Source organism: Rutilus rutilus, assembly GCF_951802725.1.
Source record: "Rutilus rutilus genome assembly, chromosome: 19".
NCBI lineage: Eukaryota > Metazoa > Chordata > Actinopteri > Cypriniformes > Leuciscidae > Rutilus > Rutilus rutilus.
Window position 1 is genome coordinate 26164472 of NC_140232.1, and position 18749 is coordinate 26183220.

General features: G+C 38.9%; 1 protein-coding gene across 1 annotated transcript in view; it reads left to right on the forward strand.

Moving 5' to 3' along the window:
- The window catches only part of skia (v-ski avian sarcoma viral oncogene homolog a), a 63532-nt gene extending 46360 nt beyond the window's left edge, over nucleotides 1–17172 (forward strand). The window contains exons 2-7 of the mRNA XM_084388953.1: nucleotides 11497–11616; nucleotides 12167–12282; nucleotides 13033–13310; nucleotides 14601–14929; nucleotides 15455–15685; nucleotides 16746–17172. Of these exons, the coding sequence (XP_084245079.1) occupies nucleotides 11497–11616; nucleotides 12167–12282; nucleotides 13033–13310; nucleotides 14601–14929; nucleotides 15455–15685; nucleotides 16746–16943 (1272 nt within the window). The 3' untranslated portion in view covers nucleotides 16944–17172. The remainder of the gene's footprint in view (nucleotides 1–11496; nucleotides 11617–12166; nucleotides 12283–13032; nucleotides 13311–14600; nucleotides 14930–15454; nucleotides 15686–16745) is intronic.
- The last annotated feature ends 1577 nt before the right edge of the window (nucleotides 17173–18749 follow it).

The following is an 18749-nucleotide window of genomic DNA, read 5'->3' on the forward strand; positions in this document are numbered from 1 at the left end:
TTAGGGATTTAGAGTTGTAATTTAAGCGCTTCCTTCCTTGAAATGGTGATTTTGTCAAAAGGAGAGGTGTGTAGGCTTAGCTCTGCTAAAGCTTGTGTTAGCATGAAGATACAATACATTACTGCTGCGCTAAATGTTAACAAAGGCGGAAACCAAAAGCACGCGTGTGTGCGTGCAGTTATGCATGTGAGGCACAAAGCCAGAGAGCGAGGTCTGCATTAGTGGAGCACTGTCTGGGTCAGCTGTGATTGTGTTAGACTGGGGCCATGTACCATTCATTTGCCACAGTCTGGAGCCTGGCTGTAAATGAACCTGGCATTAACATGCTAAATCACCCTGGCCTGGTGGTGCCATCCGATTGGTCATTGTCTCCGCCCCCCTGTCCCGGTCAGCGTCCCACATTCACGCCACCTTGCGACCTCAATCCAGCACTGGCGGCCCATTGACCTCGCAGAGAGCGGCAGTCCATCCTGTTTTCCCTGAGCAGATTTATCCATACAGAGCATTTATCCATACAGAGCATTCTCACTGACGCAACAAACATGTTAAATCAAGAAAATATCAAATAAAACACATTCCTGGAGTTCGTGAATCTATCTTCACATAACATTCTCCTTTCTCAGTCAAGTACAGAGAGGGTAAACTGAAACAATGTAGCAGTTGTATTTGAAGGAACAGTTCATCCAAAAATATATTAATGTAATTAATATTACGACTTTTAATACATATTTACAATACATAAGATACGGTAAGATTTTTAAAATGATTTTCTCTTATGCTCACCAATGCCTCATTTATTTGATCAAAAATAGAGTAAAAACATTAATATTGTGAAATATTATTACAGTTTAAAATAAATGTTTTAAATTTCAATATATTTTGAAATGTAATTTATTCCTGTGATGCAAAGCTGAGTTTTCAGCATCATTACTCCAGTCTTCAGTGTCACATGATCCTTCAGAAATCATTTATGCTGATTTAGTGTTTTCAAAATATTTCTTATTGTTATCGCAGTTGAAAACAGTTGTGATGCTTAAAGTGTTTTTGGATTCTTTGACGAATAAAAAGTTTACTTGAAAAAGAAATCTTTTGTAAAAAAAATTTTTTTTATCAATATAATGTATCCTTGCTGAATTAAAAGTATTAATAAAATGAAAAAAAGAATATAATTTTCCTAAACTTTTGAACAGTGGTGTATATATAATCAGAATATTTATACTATGCTGTTTTAAATGGCAAAATCTGCTTAGTGATTATTCAAAACTTTGCTTCACACACACACACACACACACACACATCAAACAGCACATGGATGAGTAAATAATATAAGATTTTAGATTTTTTGGCATGAACTATTCCCTTAAAGGAAGGATACATCTGAATCTCGAGGCCTTACTGAGAGCTAAGGAACGAGGGTGGGACAAAATAGAAGGAAAGAGGGAGGGAGAAAAAGAAAGGAAAGTAGTCTTTGTTCTGTTATTCGGATACAGCGTTGCAGTTGCTATGGGAGACAGTGGAAAAAGAAGAACAGAATATTCTAGTGTAAATCACAGCTGCTAAAGGGAGAGATTTGAGAAAGTTATGGTTAGCAATGGTCATCTCTCTCTCTCTCTCTCTAACCGCTGTACTTTCCACCAGAAAAGTCATCTCTTCTTTTTCCGACCGTGTTGAGCAGACTGCTGGGTGCTGGGCCGTTGTGTGGCGGCTCAACACTGCTATATTCAGGCCTGCTGTTAATAGCTCCCTCTCTATTTCAGTCTCTCCTTCCTGCCGCTGCGGAACAAGAGCGCTCCAGCTAATTAAAACCGGCTCACACCCCTGAGCCGCATCCCGTATGTGTGGCGCTCAGGTCCGGGTGGGTCAGCATCAGGAACAGGGGCCATGCATTGTCCCCAGCATTCCCCGGTGGTCACCTACTTTCCATAACGGTCCCGGGTTTCCATAACACTTCCGAATGCTTTCATGACTCTCAGCCGGTTGTGACCGACGTGTCCCTGTGTGTTCCGACTAGACGGCGCATGCTGGGAAGGACACAGCACGCACATGTACGAATTGCCACGGGAGGTGGGGTCGTTCGAGTTCGTCCTGTTGTGTGTCATCCCCTATTTAAGCTATTTTTAACGGCCCCCTTCCGAATAATTTCTTTATTAATAACGCAATTGTTTCTACAGGCCACAAGCCGGAAACATGGGGCCATTTATTTGTTTTATTTGATTTACTGTTTACCCAAATATGATGTAAACGGACCATTGATTTCGTGATTTCTCTTCAACAATTCTTGTTGACTGCAAGTATTATGGATATACAATATGGGACAACAGGGAAAATGGAGCATTACGAAACAGATAAACGGCTGCTGTTTTTCATATTTCTTACACTTCCTGCTTATAGGAAATGACTAATCACAAATGAGAGTTAAAAAGATTGCTTGTCTCTCAACGTTCTGTAAAATGTACCTAATTTTGAAGAGAGAAGATTAAAAAATGTAGACTAACTTCATCATACACTACCATTCAAAAGTTTGGTGTTGGTAAGATTTGAATGTTTTTGATATAAGTCTCTTATGCTCACCAAGGCTGCAATTATTTGATCAAAAATACAGTTAAAAAAAGTAATTTTGTGAAATATTTAGTAATATTAGTAATATCATTATTACTGACCCCAAACTTTTGAACAGTTGTGTATGCTACGTTAGCGTTGCATTAGCATTGCTGCTAAAAAATGTCTGTAAGTGATTTGTTTTTAAATACCTCTTATGAAATGTCCAGACAAATGAAATAGGTGTCTTGAGAAATCGTATCTGTCTCTGTTATTATGAATGTAAGCTCTGTAAACGAAAAAGACAAGCTAATCAAGCTAACCTTAGTGATTTAAAAAATTGGCCTCAAAATTAGCATCGGAAATGCTGTCTGCTTGTTTCTGTGTAGGCTTGCTAACAAATGTTTGGCTGTCATATGGTTTTGAAGTCAGGGTTTGTAGAAAAAGTGTGGTTAAAGGGATACTCCACTTTTTTTGGAAATAAGCTCATTTTACAACTCCCCCAGAGTTAAACAGTTGAGTTTTACCGTTTTAGAATCCATTCAGCCGAACTCCGGGTCTGACGGTACCACTTTTAGCATAGCTTAGCACAGATCATTGATTCTGATTAGTCCAGTAGCATTTCTTTCAAAATGACCAAAGAGTTTCAATATTTTTCCTATTTAAAACTTGACTCTTCTGTAGTTAAACCGTGTACTAAGATCGACGGAAAATGAAAAGTTGCGATTTTCTAAGCCTATATGGCTAGGAACTACTCTCATTCCTGTGTAATAATCAAGGAACTGTGCGGCTGTACCATGAGTGCAGCAGGCGTAATGATATGACGCTGCGCCTGAAAATAGGTCCCCAGCTCGGTAACTTCTTCCAACGTGACCGGGACTAAGTTTGTCTAACCTATTAGACCTATTTTCAGGCGCTGCGTCATATCATTACGCCTGCTGCACCCATGGTACAGCCGCACAGTTCCTTGATTATTACACAGGAATGAGAGAAAATATTGAAACTCTTTGGTCATTTTGAAAGAAATGCTACTGGACTCATCAGAATCAATGATCTGTGCTAAGCTATGCTAAAAGTGGTACCGTCAGACCCGGAGTTCGGCTGAATGGATTCTAAAACGGTAAAACTCAACTGTTTAACTCTGGGGGAGATGTAAAATGAGCATATTTCCGAAAAAAGTGGAGTATCCCTTTAAAGTTAGCATAATGATTGAAATTAGCATAACGGATAAAACGTTTGAGTTGGTCCAGGCCTCTCAGACTGCAAAAAAAGAGCGATAGAGAAGAGGAGAGAAAGTGACAGAGAATAGTGGGGTTAGCTACAATAATAAATGGATTACCAAGTCAAAAAGACGACCCACACACATTCTTGTCTGAACTGGCTAGTTCAGCATCCGTCAGTGCCACACACACTCATCCTCATTTTCTGAATCAGTCACTCTTTCATTTCTCTTCTCATCTTTTGTTTCCCTTCCATTTCTTTCAAGAGTTTGCGACCTCTGCATCTCCCTGAATGAGTGTGTGTATATGTTTCCTATTCTGTGTGAGTGTGTGTTTGTTTTGGCGCTTCTTTCGGGCCCGTCACATGTAGAGACATGTGTGTTTGACTCTGCAGAGACTACCGAAATACCTTGCAGTGTTCCACTGCCCCCAAGTAATACTGAGCACCAATGTGTGTGTGTGAGCCCCCCGGTCCCATGCAAGCCATCTGTCTGGAAACAGGACATGCCTGCACACACATACAGATCACACACACATGCACACTAATCCACAGTTATTGATATGTGTCTGTACTGGAACTAAACAACTAGTCATTTTGTGAATTTGACTGGATTTTTTATTCTTATATATATTTTAGTTTTGAGATTGGGACTCAAGACAACCAGCCTAATTATACAGGGACCAATTAGTTGACTAGTCATTCATAAAACCCACCAACAAGTCGATTTTGAAAATATGTCGCTTTGATTGTCACCCATGCCTAACCTGCTCCCGCTCTTTTTCTCTTTCTGTCTATTCCTTCATATGAGGAATGGCAGAAATCTCTCTCTCCGACTCTTTCTATCTCGCTATGGTTGACTTTATGAGGTCATAAACGCTGGAATTTTTTGGTGAGGCTCTCTGAATATTTTTATGAGCACACTCACGACGGCGGCTCCTTTGACAGCGCTGAAAGGCAGTCATTAAAAAGAGAGCGAGAAAAGAAGGCAGTAGGGAAAAAAAACGAGTCCTGGCTGAAAGAGGCTTCTCTCCTGAGGGGGTTTAAACTGTCACTGCGTTTGAACTTTGCTAGAAACGACTGCCATCTGCAAGCCGAAAAGCAAGTTCACCACTGTCTCACTCTCCGAGGAAAGTTTATAATCACACGATTTATTGGTGACAAAATCAGAATTGTCAAATAGTTGTATTTTTAGTTAGTATTAGTATAGGTTGAGATTTGGCCAGGGCTTATTTTTCTATTTTTTCGAATCTGTACGTGATTATTATCATCCTTATTAATATAATATAATATAATATAATATAATATAATATAATATAATATAATATAATATAATATAATCATATATAATCATATATAATCAATATAATATAATATAATATTTTAAATGTTTAGTATCAATAGATTAAGCCATCAATCAGTGGGTTTATCATCCATAATACAAAATATTTATTTATAATTAAAATATTACAAATATTTGTATATTTTTACAGTCCTTGAACGAACAAATACAATTGTACATTTGATATATCATTGTAACCACTGCTTTTAAAAAATAATCACCAACAGACAAAACCATATAGATTTCTGACATTATTATATTGGTTAACGGCTCTCAATCAAAAAAAAAAAAGGAAAAAAAAGCTGATTGTAACAAGAGATTAGAGATCTGGCTATTAGTAGACATGAGGTAAGACATGGTAGAAGAAAGCAACATACATACACTGATAGATCAATAAGCGTCCATTAGGGTCCGGCCTCAGCAATTTCAACAACTTTTGAAAAACATTGAAATGTGATTATCTTGCTCTTAGATGCTTTTAACTTTGAGAGTAAATGAGTCATAGATTTATGCTTCTCTCTGGATTCCTCTGTTTCCTCCCCTCGTCTGCATGCACCCGAGGGCTCTCTCTCTCTCTCTCTCTCTCTCTCTCTCTCTCTCTCTCTCTCTCTCTCTCTCTCTCTCTCTCTCTCTCTCTTTCTCTCTCTTTCTTTCTCTCTCTTTCTCCATCCTCCTCTATCTATATATTTCTCTCTCTTTCTGCCCCTTTACGGTTGCATTGGCAGCTTCTAATTTTGAATAGTTTGTTTTGCAGATTGGAATGTTGAATTTGTTTTTTTACTACAATGAGATGTGTGATGATGACAGTCATGAAAAAAGCAGGACTCTCTGAACTACAGATTTGCCCCCAATGTGTCCGAAGGGAACAGGGTCTACTGCGTTCACAAGCCGTTGCCAAAGCAAATTTGGAGAGGAAGTGGAACCCTATCCCTCCTCTCTGGTGTGACCAAGTTTAGAAAACACCAGGTTTATGTGCGTGTGTGTGTGTGTTTCTAGTTGAATATGCAAGCAAGCAGCTGCACAGAACGACTCACTTTTGATGTGGTTTGGTGTGTGCGGCGGCGTTTGTGTGCTGCTCTGTGGTGTTGAGTTTGGAAATGGAGTCCGTGCTGGACCCTGCTAGTGCGATCGCTGGAGATGGTCCTTATTTAGTTGCTTTGCCTTATTGTGGTGCACAGTGTTGTGCGGCCTTGTTATGTCTGGAGCCACTGGACTCTTCCTGGAAGTCCAACCTCAACACACACACAACACAGACACTAATGACAGGCCTGAGTCCTCTGCCGAGACCTTTGTCCGACAATGTACAGCGATACTTCTAACCACCATGCAATCTGAGTGCTAAAAATAGCCCAGATGTGATGTGTATACCAGAAGTGTCCCAAAAAATCATTTATTAATCATTTCTAATACAAATATTTAACAAATAAATCAATAATATAAATAATCATATTTTATTATGAATTATTAATAATAATAATATTATATTAATTATGAATCATTAAATACATAATTTAATTTAGTTCGTTTTTAAAAATACATGTTAAAAATATATAAATAAAAATATATTTTTTTTTCTTTGATAGTCTTATGCAAGTTTTTATGCATTGCATGCTTATTTTGTCTTATTTTTAATGATTAAATATTTATATTTTATTTCAGTATTGTTTATTTGCTATTACAGTACCTTTTAATATTTAGATTTAGCTTATATTTTTCATTATTTTTAGTTCAAGTTTTTGCAATTTTGTTTCTGTCATACTTATTTTTATATTTCTATATAGCTTTAATACATTTTTATATCAGTTTTAGTTTTTTCAGTACTTTAAACTTATGTCAGATTGTTTGCCAAGGAAACATTTCAAATTTTTGTTTGTTTTTCATATATGAATATACATTTTATTTCGTTAATAATTGGCTTTAGTTCAATTTGTAATAGTTTCTGTTAACGATAACAACACTGTCATAATTTCCCCTTTCCCGTTCCTATTTGAAACTGGATTCTGTGTGAACGCTTTGTGGATTGAATCCACAGGTAAGCAAACACGGTTAAACGCAATCAAGCGTCTCACAGTGTGACAGCCAAACGTCTTATAGCCTGGGAAAGTGAGACATCTGTATGTGTGTGTTGGCATAGTTAGGGAGGTGTTTTGTCTAGCAGTGCTGTGTACAGATGCTCATTTCTAATGAGCTGGGTACTGGCCCAGAGTGCAGGTCTCACACTGTGAAGCGACTCATTTCACAGTTTCACTTTACACCTCTACCTCCCCAAAACAACATGTGCTCACCAGCAATCGAACCGTTTTCCTTTAGGAAGAACCTTGAATTACAAGACAGGAACTGTACACCCCAAGTAATGCATGCATACGTCGTCGTCGTTGCGAAGAAAGTTCATGCCTAGAATTGTCCAGCTTTCTAACTGAAGTTAGATGTGAGATATCACTCTTTTAGCACTGACTTATAAACAGTGTAATGCAACATCGTGGACCATGTAGATCATGTTCAGTCTGACACCTGTACGCTTAAGGTTTCTGTGGTCACTGGCTGGTGAGAAATATGACAACCCGTTTTGAAGACTGCAAGAGATGCAGGGAGAGAGGGAGAGCTGCGCTCTGTTAGTTTTACAGGAAGTTCCTCCCTTCCGGCTGAGGCCTGTAGCTTCGCTCAAGGGGGAGGCCATGTTCAGGTCAGAGAGAGGGTGGAGTATCGCTCACACACAAACAGAAAACTGGTTTGCTCTTTTGGCGTTCACACTTGCGTGGATACACAAGCTTGTCACACAAGCTTCTAAGAAAACATCTCATTGTCTTAACCTGTCTCACAGTTAAAAAGAAACATTCATCAATCAAACCTGTCTGCGGATACCAGGAAAACTTCACAGACACGAGAACAAAACATAGCACGGTAGTCACAACATTTGCGATTTGAATCAACTTAGTCATCAGCAGATATTTACGACTCTACATTCTGATTGGATGAGCAGTCTTAACACATTTTTAAGCATTTAAAAATAAAAATGATTAATGCACCGTTTGAATCTTTTTTTGTGTAATGAACTATACTTGAATAGTTCAGTTATTTGTTTTGAATATGAATACAAGTATTAATACTATTAATAATGATATTTTATTATACATTTTTAGACACAACATGAATCCTAAGAAAAATATGAATAGTAATAGTTTTCTTATAGGCTCTTCATTAATTATTAATCATTAAAAACACCCTTTACCTGTAGTAACGTTTGTTTAAAGGCAATATCACAGAGACCCTAGGAAGATGTTTACATTGCCAGCGACACGTCGGGAAGTTTCTGTAAGTTATGTTTGTTTAGGAGGGAAATCCTGCAATCTGTGTCACAGGAAACACAGGACTAGACAGGGAGGGCTGGCATTGTGAGGATGACGAGACAGGAGAGGTGATTTAGCAACTCAGTTAGCTAGTTCAGTAGGCTAATTGTGTGTAATGTAGCTAGAAGTGAACGTTCGTGTGGGTGTTTAGCCCTTCGAAACACATTTCCTTTGTCATCCCTCAAGCGAGGAACAAAAAACCTTCGAGCAAAAACCTTTCTTTCATTCTCACACATGTACAAGGCAGAATGTATGTGTGTGTGTGTGTCACACCGCCCTTCTTCAGACACCTGCAGTTTTAAACCACATTGCAGAAACTTGTCCATCCCGTGAGTGTGTGGGTCATAGTTAGTCAGTTTGAAGGCGTATGTGCGCTGTCTTCCATACCAAAGATAGCATGATGAAAGCAGAGCGTGAGATTCCTTAGAAAGACGAAATGGAGATAATGTATTTGTACATTTTTTTTTAGAGCTGATCTCACATCTAAGTACGTCTCTCGCATGCTGCTGCGTCCTTCTTCCTATCAAGAGGTGTGATTTCCTGTCTGCATGTCTCACAGTGCTTTGGATGTCTGTCTGTATGCTTTCTGTCACATTTAACACAAACACACACACAAGCTAAAATTCTGCATGGGTTGGTGCCATTTTCGTACCCTTAAACACATTGTTTGATGTGAGAATGGAAGCTAGGGAGCAGTTTAAAAGGGCGGGGGGCATTGAAACGAGGTCCCTTTGCCGCCTATCAGATGAAGGAAAGAGGAAGCAACGACTGTGAAAACGACAGACTGATAGACGGAGACTCTGATATACAAAGTCAGGAAATAGAAGCAATACTGGCCCTTTCTCAAATGCTGTCCTCTTTAGTAAGGTTGTGGTCCACTATTAAATTTGAATCTTGGCTTCTCTTTTTCATCTGTTTGTCCCATCTTCTCAACTCTTAATGCGTTTGAGAGCGGTTCGCCCTGCAGGCTGTCTAATCAAGCCCAGAGAGAGAGAATGATCTGAGTGAAGTGACCCAACAGGCTGTCCAGTCAGTGTTAGAGTGCTGGCGTGGGCTGATGTGCTTTAGAGAAGACAGGCTAAAGAACAGCTAGAAGGATGTCATTTCCTCTCTCCTGCAGTGTGGCCTGACTGTGGTCATCTGAGTGTCTGCAGTTGGCATGATCTTATAAGTGTGCTTAATAGAGTATAGAATACTGTTAATTTATTCATTACAATAGGGGTTTTGTGGCACAAGTAGGGATGCACTATATTTTGTTATTGCATTTTATTGTTATTGGTCAATATTGAGCATTTAATTGCACATATCTTAAAATACATGACAATGTTGTGATGCCTAAATTCACTTGTAGCATTTAAAACAATTAAAAGGTTATTGTGTGTATACATACTAATATTAATAGTAAAAATAACAATAATAATATAGTATATAATGACAAATGTGTATAAATATTTATATAATATATAAATATATAATTCAGTTGTATTCACTATATATATATATATAGATATATATATATATCTTAAATACATTTAAAATTTAAAAACTAAACAGAATTCTTAATATAAAAGTTAATTATATATATATATATATATTTTTATTATTATTATTATTTATACAATCACACACACACACATATATAATTAAAAAATTACGTATTCTTTGATAATTGAAAATATAGTCCAGAGGCTCTTGCACTTTTCTATCTGGATCTCATTCTCTGTCTTAGTTTTTTCTAGTTTGTAATCACTCTATGTAAGAGATGCGCTAGGATGCCGATCTCTCCGTTTTCCTATAGCCCAGATTAGGGAAGATCTCCCAGATTTGGTGACTTTATGTCAGAGGTCTGATCCACGAATAAACACAGGCACGTGGCAAGTGACTGCTTTCGAGGTCAAATAATCACGCTTTGCAGCTGGAAATTCACCACGCCCAAGCAGACGGGCCTGCCGAATGAGGTCATACGTGATGCAATCGTTCATGTATGCAAACAGCGCTGGGCCATCAGCGCCTTCTTTTGTGTGAATTACTCTTTTTATCGCAGTAATTGACTATATTTTGCATTTCTGACTGCAAGAAAGGAAACTTAAACATGACGCTCTCTCAGCATATGATTGGCTAACTGTGTAAATCCTGCCAGACACCGTGCAACCCAGTTGGAAGCATCTTACCCAGAAGCCCCTGCTGCTGAGGCCAGTTAGGGCACTAGGCCGGGATGCTGCAGATTGTCAGTTAAGATTCTCTCGCATTCCCACTAGGAGCCCTGCTCGAAAATAGCTCTCACAGGCTCTCGAAGTCCACCAGACGAAGTTGGCGCAGATTTATAGCCGGAGGCTGATACCGCTTGTCCAGTCGCTCTGCATTATTTTAGCATTTAAATGTCTGTGGCTCGTGTTAATAAGCGGGAAATGTGTGGGTGGTGCACACCGCAGGTTTTCTGGAGTAAATGAGAGTGTAGAAAAGGAAGGTCAGTGTATTTTAGGGATTATACTGCAGTCGGTGAGGAATCCAGCGGGAGTGAGGTCATCGCACAGACATTAGTGACAAAACTAAACAAATAGCCTACTGCTTTGACGTGTATTTGCACTCGCGTGTTCACGTGGCAACATAAAAGTAGATGGTTCTGTCAGTCTATTAAGCATCTAAGCAATACAAAAAACCTTTTTCCTTCTGGCATACACACACACACATACACACAGTCTTGCATAGTGTGAACACCCATACTAAATTTAATGTTTGCCATTTTAGTCCTTTGATACTTTCCCATTGCACCTGTCTCTTGCAGTTCACAGTTCTGTCTGAGGTGATAGACACCCTCTAGTGCGGTCTCGTTTAATGTGGCCGACTGCTTTCATCGATCCTACTATTACTGTACTGTAGTTTTTCGAGGGCTGTAGGGCATCAGAACGCCTGACTAGGCGGTAAATGCGCACTGAACCGAATGAAGAAACATGAAATGTATCAAATCAGACTGATGATGAGTTCATTTTTCTTTATTGAGCAACACTCATCGTTTCTCTCTCTTTGGCTTTCTTTTTCCTCCCTCTCTAGGCGTCTGATCCCATTCCTGCCAAGAAGTCCAAACACGATGACTTTCCAGCACAGTCGCCCTCAGGAGACAAAGACAAGCAACCCGATTGGCTACGATCTCTCTCTGCATCAGCCAATAAGGTTACAAGGCTTTTTTTTTTTTTTTCAGTGGATACATGTGTTTAGTTGTATGAGAGTACAGATTTCAGATAATTATATATTTATCTATGAATATATGTTGATAATATACCAGCCTGTTTACGAAACTTGGCCATTCCTGAGAAGATTTTTGGAGCCAAGCAACTGTTTTCTTGCCACAGAGAATCAGATTCTTCTGAAACAAGATCTCAACCCAAAATAACTGATGTTCTTTTGTAAAAAATCAATTCTCCTAAAATGAAGAGAGCCTGCAAATAGGCTAGCACAGTTCTCCGATTTCAAGCAGCAGACACAGTGACCTCGGTGTACTTGTGCTGCTGGTCATTCTTCAAGCTTGTTTTATCTGTCTCTTCTCAGTTAAATTTGTGAGATTTTCTGCAAGCATTTCTTAAATAATGTTTTCCATGCTAAAATTGCAGGTGGTCTCTATTCTCTGCTTTCATGTCGGAATGCATTTTGATTGTGCTCTCTACTGTGAACACTTGTATGTAACACAACTGACGTCTATTATCTTCTCTCTGTCATGCTGCAGGGGCTCAACTGTATCCAGCCCAGACAGAGACCGTCTGCCTTCAGGCCATGGTCTCCAAACATCTCTGTTGGCGATAAGGAGGGAGCCGGCAGACCTGCTAACATGTTACGTGACAGGTAAACAATGACAACAAATATTACACGGCACTCTAAAATACTTGATTCTGATTGGTCAAGAATCATAGCAGTTCAGTTGTTTCAACAAAATCATTTCAGTTTGTACAATATTTTTTTTGCTGCAATGCAAAAAAATTCTGCTCAGATAGATAGATATTTTTTGATCATAAATCACTTGTGGTTAGAAGTGAAATATGCATCATTATAATCTCAATGATTGTGCAACCATCATTTTATTAAAGATGATATAGTGCACAAAAGATTGTAACAGTAACCTTAAGAAAGGGTGTGTATATATGTTGACTTGTGGGAAACCAACATAAAACCAGCATGTTAGTCATGCTTGGCTGTGGTTTTTCTAAAGCAATTCAGCAGAAGATTTGGATCTTCTGCACAGAGGAGAATGATGCAAGCTTGTTGGCTGTTGATTGCTTAGATATATGTGGTTTTAACTTTACCATCATAACTAGAGAGGGTTTGGGTGAGTCACCATGTCGAGTTTCTCTGAAACCATTCAAAACAGTCGTTGTTCTCTCCCCACCCTTCTTTTGTGGGTTGCAGAGATGCTTTTTTTTCCCCGTCAACCTGCCATTCGGTTTAGATTATTCAATTCTACCCATACTCTTTAAGATGATGTTAGGTAACACCATTGCACAAGCAGCAGTCTGCACTGCTGTCTGTGAACTGTTCCTAAAAATGAGCATCTCTGCATACGTAGTCTGCTTACTCACTCCAAATCCTCTTCCGCAGCTTCTACAACTACAAGAGCCTGGAGAGCGCTGTGGCCCCTAATGTTGCTCTGACGCCCCTCCAGAAAGGAGGACAGGCCTCTCCTTCTGCCCCCAGCAGCTCACACCCACATGGGGCAGAAAGCGAAGGCGCCAGCCGTGGGAGGAAGAGGAGGCTGACGGGTGAGACACACCCCAGCCCACAACCCTGCCCCTCGGCCACTGCCAGCAAGCCCATGCCACCCTCTCAGGAGGAGCGAGACTCGGACGTGGAGGTGGAAGTGGAGAGCCGTGAGGAATGTGAGTACAGTCGCACCCTTTCACTGTTGCTCCACCTCATTAAAGGAATGTTCCAGGTTCAAAGGAAGTTATGTATAAGTATATATATATATATATATATATATGCCCCATACCCCTATATATATATATAATGTGACAATTAATACTTTAATTCAGCAAGAATGCATTAAATTGATCAAAAGTGACAGTAAAGACTTTTACATTGTTACAAACAAATGTCTATTTCAAATAAACGCTGTACTAGGCTTGGCATTTCTATTCATCTAAGAATCCTGAAAAAAATATAATAATCTGACAAAAGTATTGATTATCACAATTGTCCTCAATATTGGTAACAATAGGTCATGTTTCTTGAGCACCAAATCAGCATTTCACATTTGTATTTCCACAATAATACTGTTTCTACATAAATAACAGTATATAATTTATATAGATTAATGCAATTTGTAATATCGGAGAGTGTAATTTCGACTTGTCTTTTGGTTTGTAATGCAATCCCAATAGAAGTCTATGTGGAAAAATACACACTGTTTAGAAAGTAAAGTCACAATTCTTAACATTATACATGTGTGAGAGTAGTGTGATAAAATCACTTACAAACTTTGTCTGTGCAAACATGTCATTTAAGAACTTGTAATCCAATAAGCCCAATAACTTTCACACAGTATGCACAAGAATATCAGAAAGGTACTATTTTCCCAAAGATTCGTCCACCTTTAACGTTAGGCCAGCACTAACAAGATGGTTTAGACAACTTTAAACACTAAATAACACTTTTTTTTGCAGAGGATTTTATTTATGTGCTTTGACAAAAATGTGCTTTTCTGCTTTTAAACCCTCCGTTTCTACAAACTGAGGCACTAGTTAAAATACTTTTCTTTCAAATTAATGAAAGGATGTCACATTCTTTTAATGTATATGAAGAGTGTGTTAGAAAGGCAACTGTGAGTGTGTTAGACACTCAATTATGCCGGTGTGTTGTGAAACAAAAGTGCTCGTTTAAATACGTTAAGATTTCGTTCACACTTCATTTGCACACAGTTCATTTTCAGCCAACCTTGAGCGCTCTGGAGAGAGGTGGATTAGAACGGTAACAGCTCTTGTGTGAATGCGGCAGAAAATCAATGAGGGGTCTTTCGTTCCTCATCCTTTATGGCTTATTTTTAAAGCATGTCTTGTGTATTTGACAGGTGCTTGAAAAAACAATCCTATTGCTGCCGACATGAATTAATGAAACCCACGTAGTCTGATTCGCCACTCAAAACCTCTTCTCTGTTTTTTTCTTAACAGTCACCTCATCACTTTCCTCACTCTCCTCCCCATCTTTTACATCCTCGAGCTCCGCTAAAGACTTGAGCTCTCCCTCCGGCCCCGGAGCCACCTTACCAGCAGTTCTGACGCCAGCCAGCGGGCCCCCTGAGGGCCCCCTGGTGTCTGGAGGGGACGGGCACGCCATGACCAACCTGGAGTCGGAGTTGGAGACGCTGAGACAGGCACTGGACAGCGGCCTGGACTCAAAAGAGTCAAAGGAGAAGTTTCTACACGAGATAGTGAAGATGAGGGTAAAACAGGAAGAGAAGCTCGGATCCGCATTACAGGCCAAACGGAGCCTGCAGCAGGTACAAACACACAGACATTATTCATGAAACACAAGGCAAATGTTTTCTTTTTTTTTGGAAATCATTTAGAAATCCATTCTTACGTAAGTTGTACCATTTGAATGGTAATGCAACAATTGATTTACACAACAGCACACTGGAGGTTTCATTTCATCTTTGGGGACACATTCATGTGATGTTGAACTTTTAGTATTATATATATGTAATTATGTATAATTTTGATAAATGTTTAGTTTATTATTATAATTTATTTAACATAATATTATATAGAACTTGGTGTTCAAGTATGGCTAAAACACACCATGTCCCAAAACAAGACATGTCCTCCCTGGTGTGTAAAATACCATTATGTAAAACCATTCTTATGTACATTGTTGCATTAAAATCAGTGGGAAAATGTACCTGTTAATGGATGTATGATTTACACAGACTAGTGTTTCATAAATATGCCCTATTATTTATTATACAGTGTATATGTTCATTAAAAGAGTGAATAATCATCATTTATTCCCATGCCTTCCACAGGAGCTGGAGTTTCTCCGAGTTGCTAAGAAGGAGAAGCTCCGTGAGGCGACTGAGGCGAAGAGGAACCTGCGCAAGGAGATCGAGCGCCTGCGTGCCGAAAGTGAGAGGAAGATGAGAGAGGCCAATGAGTCACGCATACGGCTGAAGAGAGAGCTGGAGCAGGCCAGACAGCTACGAGTGTGTGACAAGGGCTGTGAGGCTGGCCGTCTGCGAGCCAAGTACTCTGCACAGGTTAGTTCAATCACATCTCTACATACACTGTTTCTAAAACAAACGTTTTAAAAAATCTGAGCTAGTAACCGAAAGGTTGTGGGTTCAAAGGTGTGTTTCAGAACTATTATGCCTTTGAGCAAAATGTTAAACCACAGATTCTTCCACGGTGACTGTCCCTGTGCTATAAATGTACTGGAAGTGGCTTTGGATAAACAAGTGCCTGTTTAATGAAGCGCTATCTGAAGTGTGCTTAGATTGATGCAACATGACACTCCACCCACACACACTTTCAAATGAACTCTCAGACTGGGTGTGGCCCTGCAAGTCTGATGAGATACGTTTCATTTCTCAGAAGGAAACCGGGTAACTTCCTGTCAAGGATGTGTGCTTCAGACTAAACAAGAGAGAGACATCACTGAGATGTTTGTAAATTTGGTATATGGATGTTGGTATATTTGTATGTTGTTGTGCATGCTGCCGTTTTGAAAAAGTAGGAAGCTACACTACAAGCTACTTGCAAAATGTAGCTACATTGATGCTATTTAAATCTAAAACCATCAATAGCAGCTGATATAATTTATTTTTATAATCAGAACAGCAATTATCTGGAACAAAAACAATGAGGTTCTCAGTGCAGATGATAGCATTAAACTATGACATAAATAAACAAACTAATAAAATTGCAAGCAGAAAAACTGGTTAGTTTACAAGAACCATCTGAACTGAAACTAAAATGATTAAAATTCGTATTGAAATAAGGCTTAGATTGTAAGTTAAAAAATAGATGAAAAACTTTTTAAAAAGCCTGAAATAAAATTAAGTTTTAGCAGAAGTACTCATTTCTAAAATGAAAATGAAAATTAATTAAAGATAAATAGATTAAGATAAAATGACAAAAGCACATACAATTACCTGAACTAAAATTAAAATAACTGAAAATTCAATTATAACAGTATATAATGAATACTGAAATAGCAGTGATTCACAAAAATGAATCTTTCCAATGAGTGAATGCATGTTTTAATAAATTGAGGCCACTTTATTAATCTTTCATCATCTTTATATGCTGTATTTTCAGATTGAGGATTTGCAAGTAAAGTTGCAGCATGCCGAGGCAGACCGAGAGCAGTTGAGAGCCGATCTGATGCAGGAGCGGGAGGCACGGGAGCACCTGGAGAGAGTGGTCAAGGAGCTACAGGAACAGCTGTGGCCCAAAAGCCCCAGCAAGAACGGCACAGACCCACCACCCCCACCCGCCAAAGACCCCAACAACTAATCCTCTCTTTATCTCTTGACTCCGCCCAATCCACATCAACACCGCCCTGATTGACAGCACCAACCGCCCAATCATGTCAACTAGTATGCGGGTGAGCCCCGCCCATCTGCCTCTTAGCCAGCGCAAAACCGGAGGTTTCCTGAACGTTTTTTGAGGGACTTTAGACACGTTCTAGAAAATGTTTTACTTTGAGAGCACTAAAAATGCACCTCGCCTCCATCCAGACATAAAAAAAAGAAGAAAAAAAAAAAGAAGAAAAAGTCCATATGGAAAGGAAGAAGCCAATAGCACAAAAGCTAACTGTGCCTGAAACTGAATACATTTTGAAATGAAGACTTTTCTATGACAAACAAATTGGTGATACGACGACAAATTTTACACAGCGATTTTTATGATGACCTGAACAGCATGCTGTCCCACCCCACATTGTTATTGAAGAGACAAGGACTCATCATCTTCATCATCCCATCAGAAATCCCTGTTTCCTCGCTCGTTTTGAGGAAGTATGATGAAAATCACTTCATAATAAGCTATTTAAGAGACTTGTTAGTGAGCGTGTGTGAGATAAAAACTTCAGTGACTTATAAGAGCCTCAAATTTACCCCCTTTTTTTTTTTACATGTACATACATGTCATGCTGGTTAAAAAAAAAAGCCATGGAGACAAATGGTTACACACACTTGTATCTTTAACAATGTTAAAGAGATACTGGTCAGGAGAGCGTTGAAGGGCTTTGGAGAGCTAGAAGTGAAGAAGTTCAACCCTGTTGAAAGGGAGAGATACTTGTATTCAAGTAAGTGTTATGATCAAGCCATGAGCACTTTCTTTTAATGGCAAACAAATGCTCCCCATCACAAGCTGTCGTGTGATACGCCAACAGTGCGGATCTTGGTGTGGAATTGGAGGTTTGTGGCTCTTGCTCTCCGTGACGGTTTGGGTTTTTTCTCGTCACACTCGCGTACAGCTTCTCCGTGGGCTGAGGTGCTTACAACTGGCACGGCTCACGATTGTGGGTGGCCATTTTTTTTAGGAACAAACTAAAAGCATAAAAAAATACAGCTTCTAGGGCAGGAGGTGTCATGTGATCAAGAACCACAAATTGTTCTTTTTAAGTAAATTATAATATGTAAATATGAAAATGTTTCTTTTTTTCTTTTTTTTCGCTTTGTTTTTTAACTTTACAATAATGAATCGCACTTTGTCATTACAAAATACTGTCTAAATGCATTACGCTCCCACACTCTCCCACACATTTATCTCAGAGAGTTTTTAGTATTCCTAAGTATAAAAATGAAATAAACAATTTTGTTAATTATAGCCATTCTAATACATGCAATGTAATCATGTGTTTAAGACAAACTATTGTAAATAAAACCGCAAGAATTAAAAGAAAAAAAGGTTCTACATGCTTGCTTGCCGAATCGTGGACGGCGCACACAGCCGTCCCCTCAATCCGACTTTGATTCAACATTTATCATAGTTATCGATATATGATTATAATCGTTGCTAAAGTGTTATTGTTACTGTCCTGGATTCCTACAGGTTTTGAACATTTCCGAATCAAATTTAAAGCCGTTCAGAACGAATAGGACATACAAATTGTCCAGCATTGGTAAAAGGGAGTCAAAATATCAATGCAGGTGCTCCTCTCAGCTGTGAGCAAGAGCGTACTGTGTACAAACAAGACGAGGATGGATGAATGAACGTCATAAATGCATCTTCAAAATCTCACACACTTAGCTGAGATAGATTTTGTTGAAAATACATATATTTTATAAGTGATTTATATACATTGGGTACAATGCA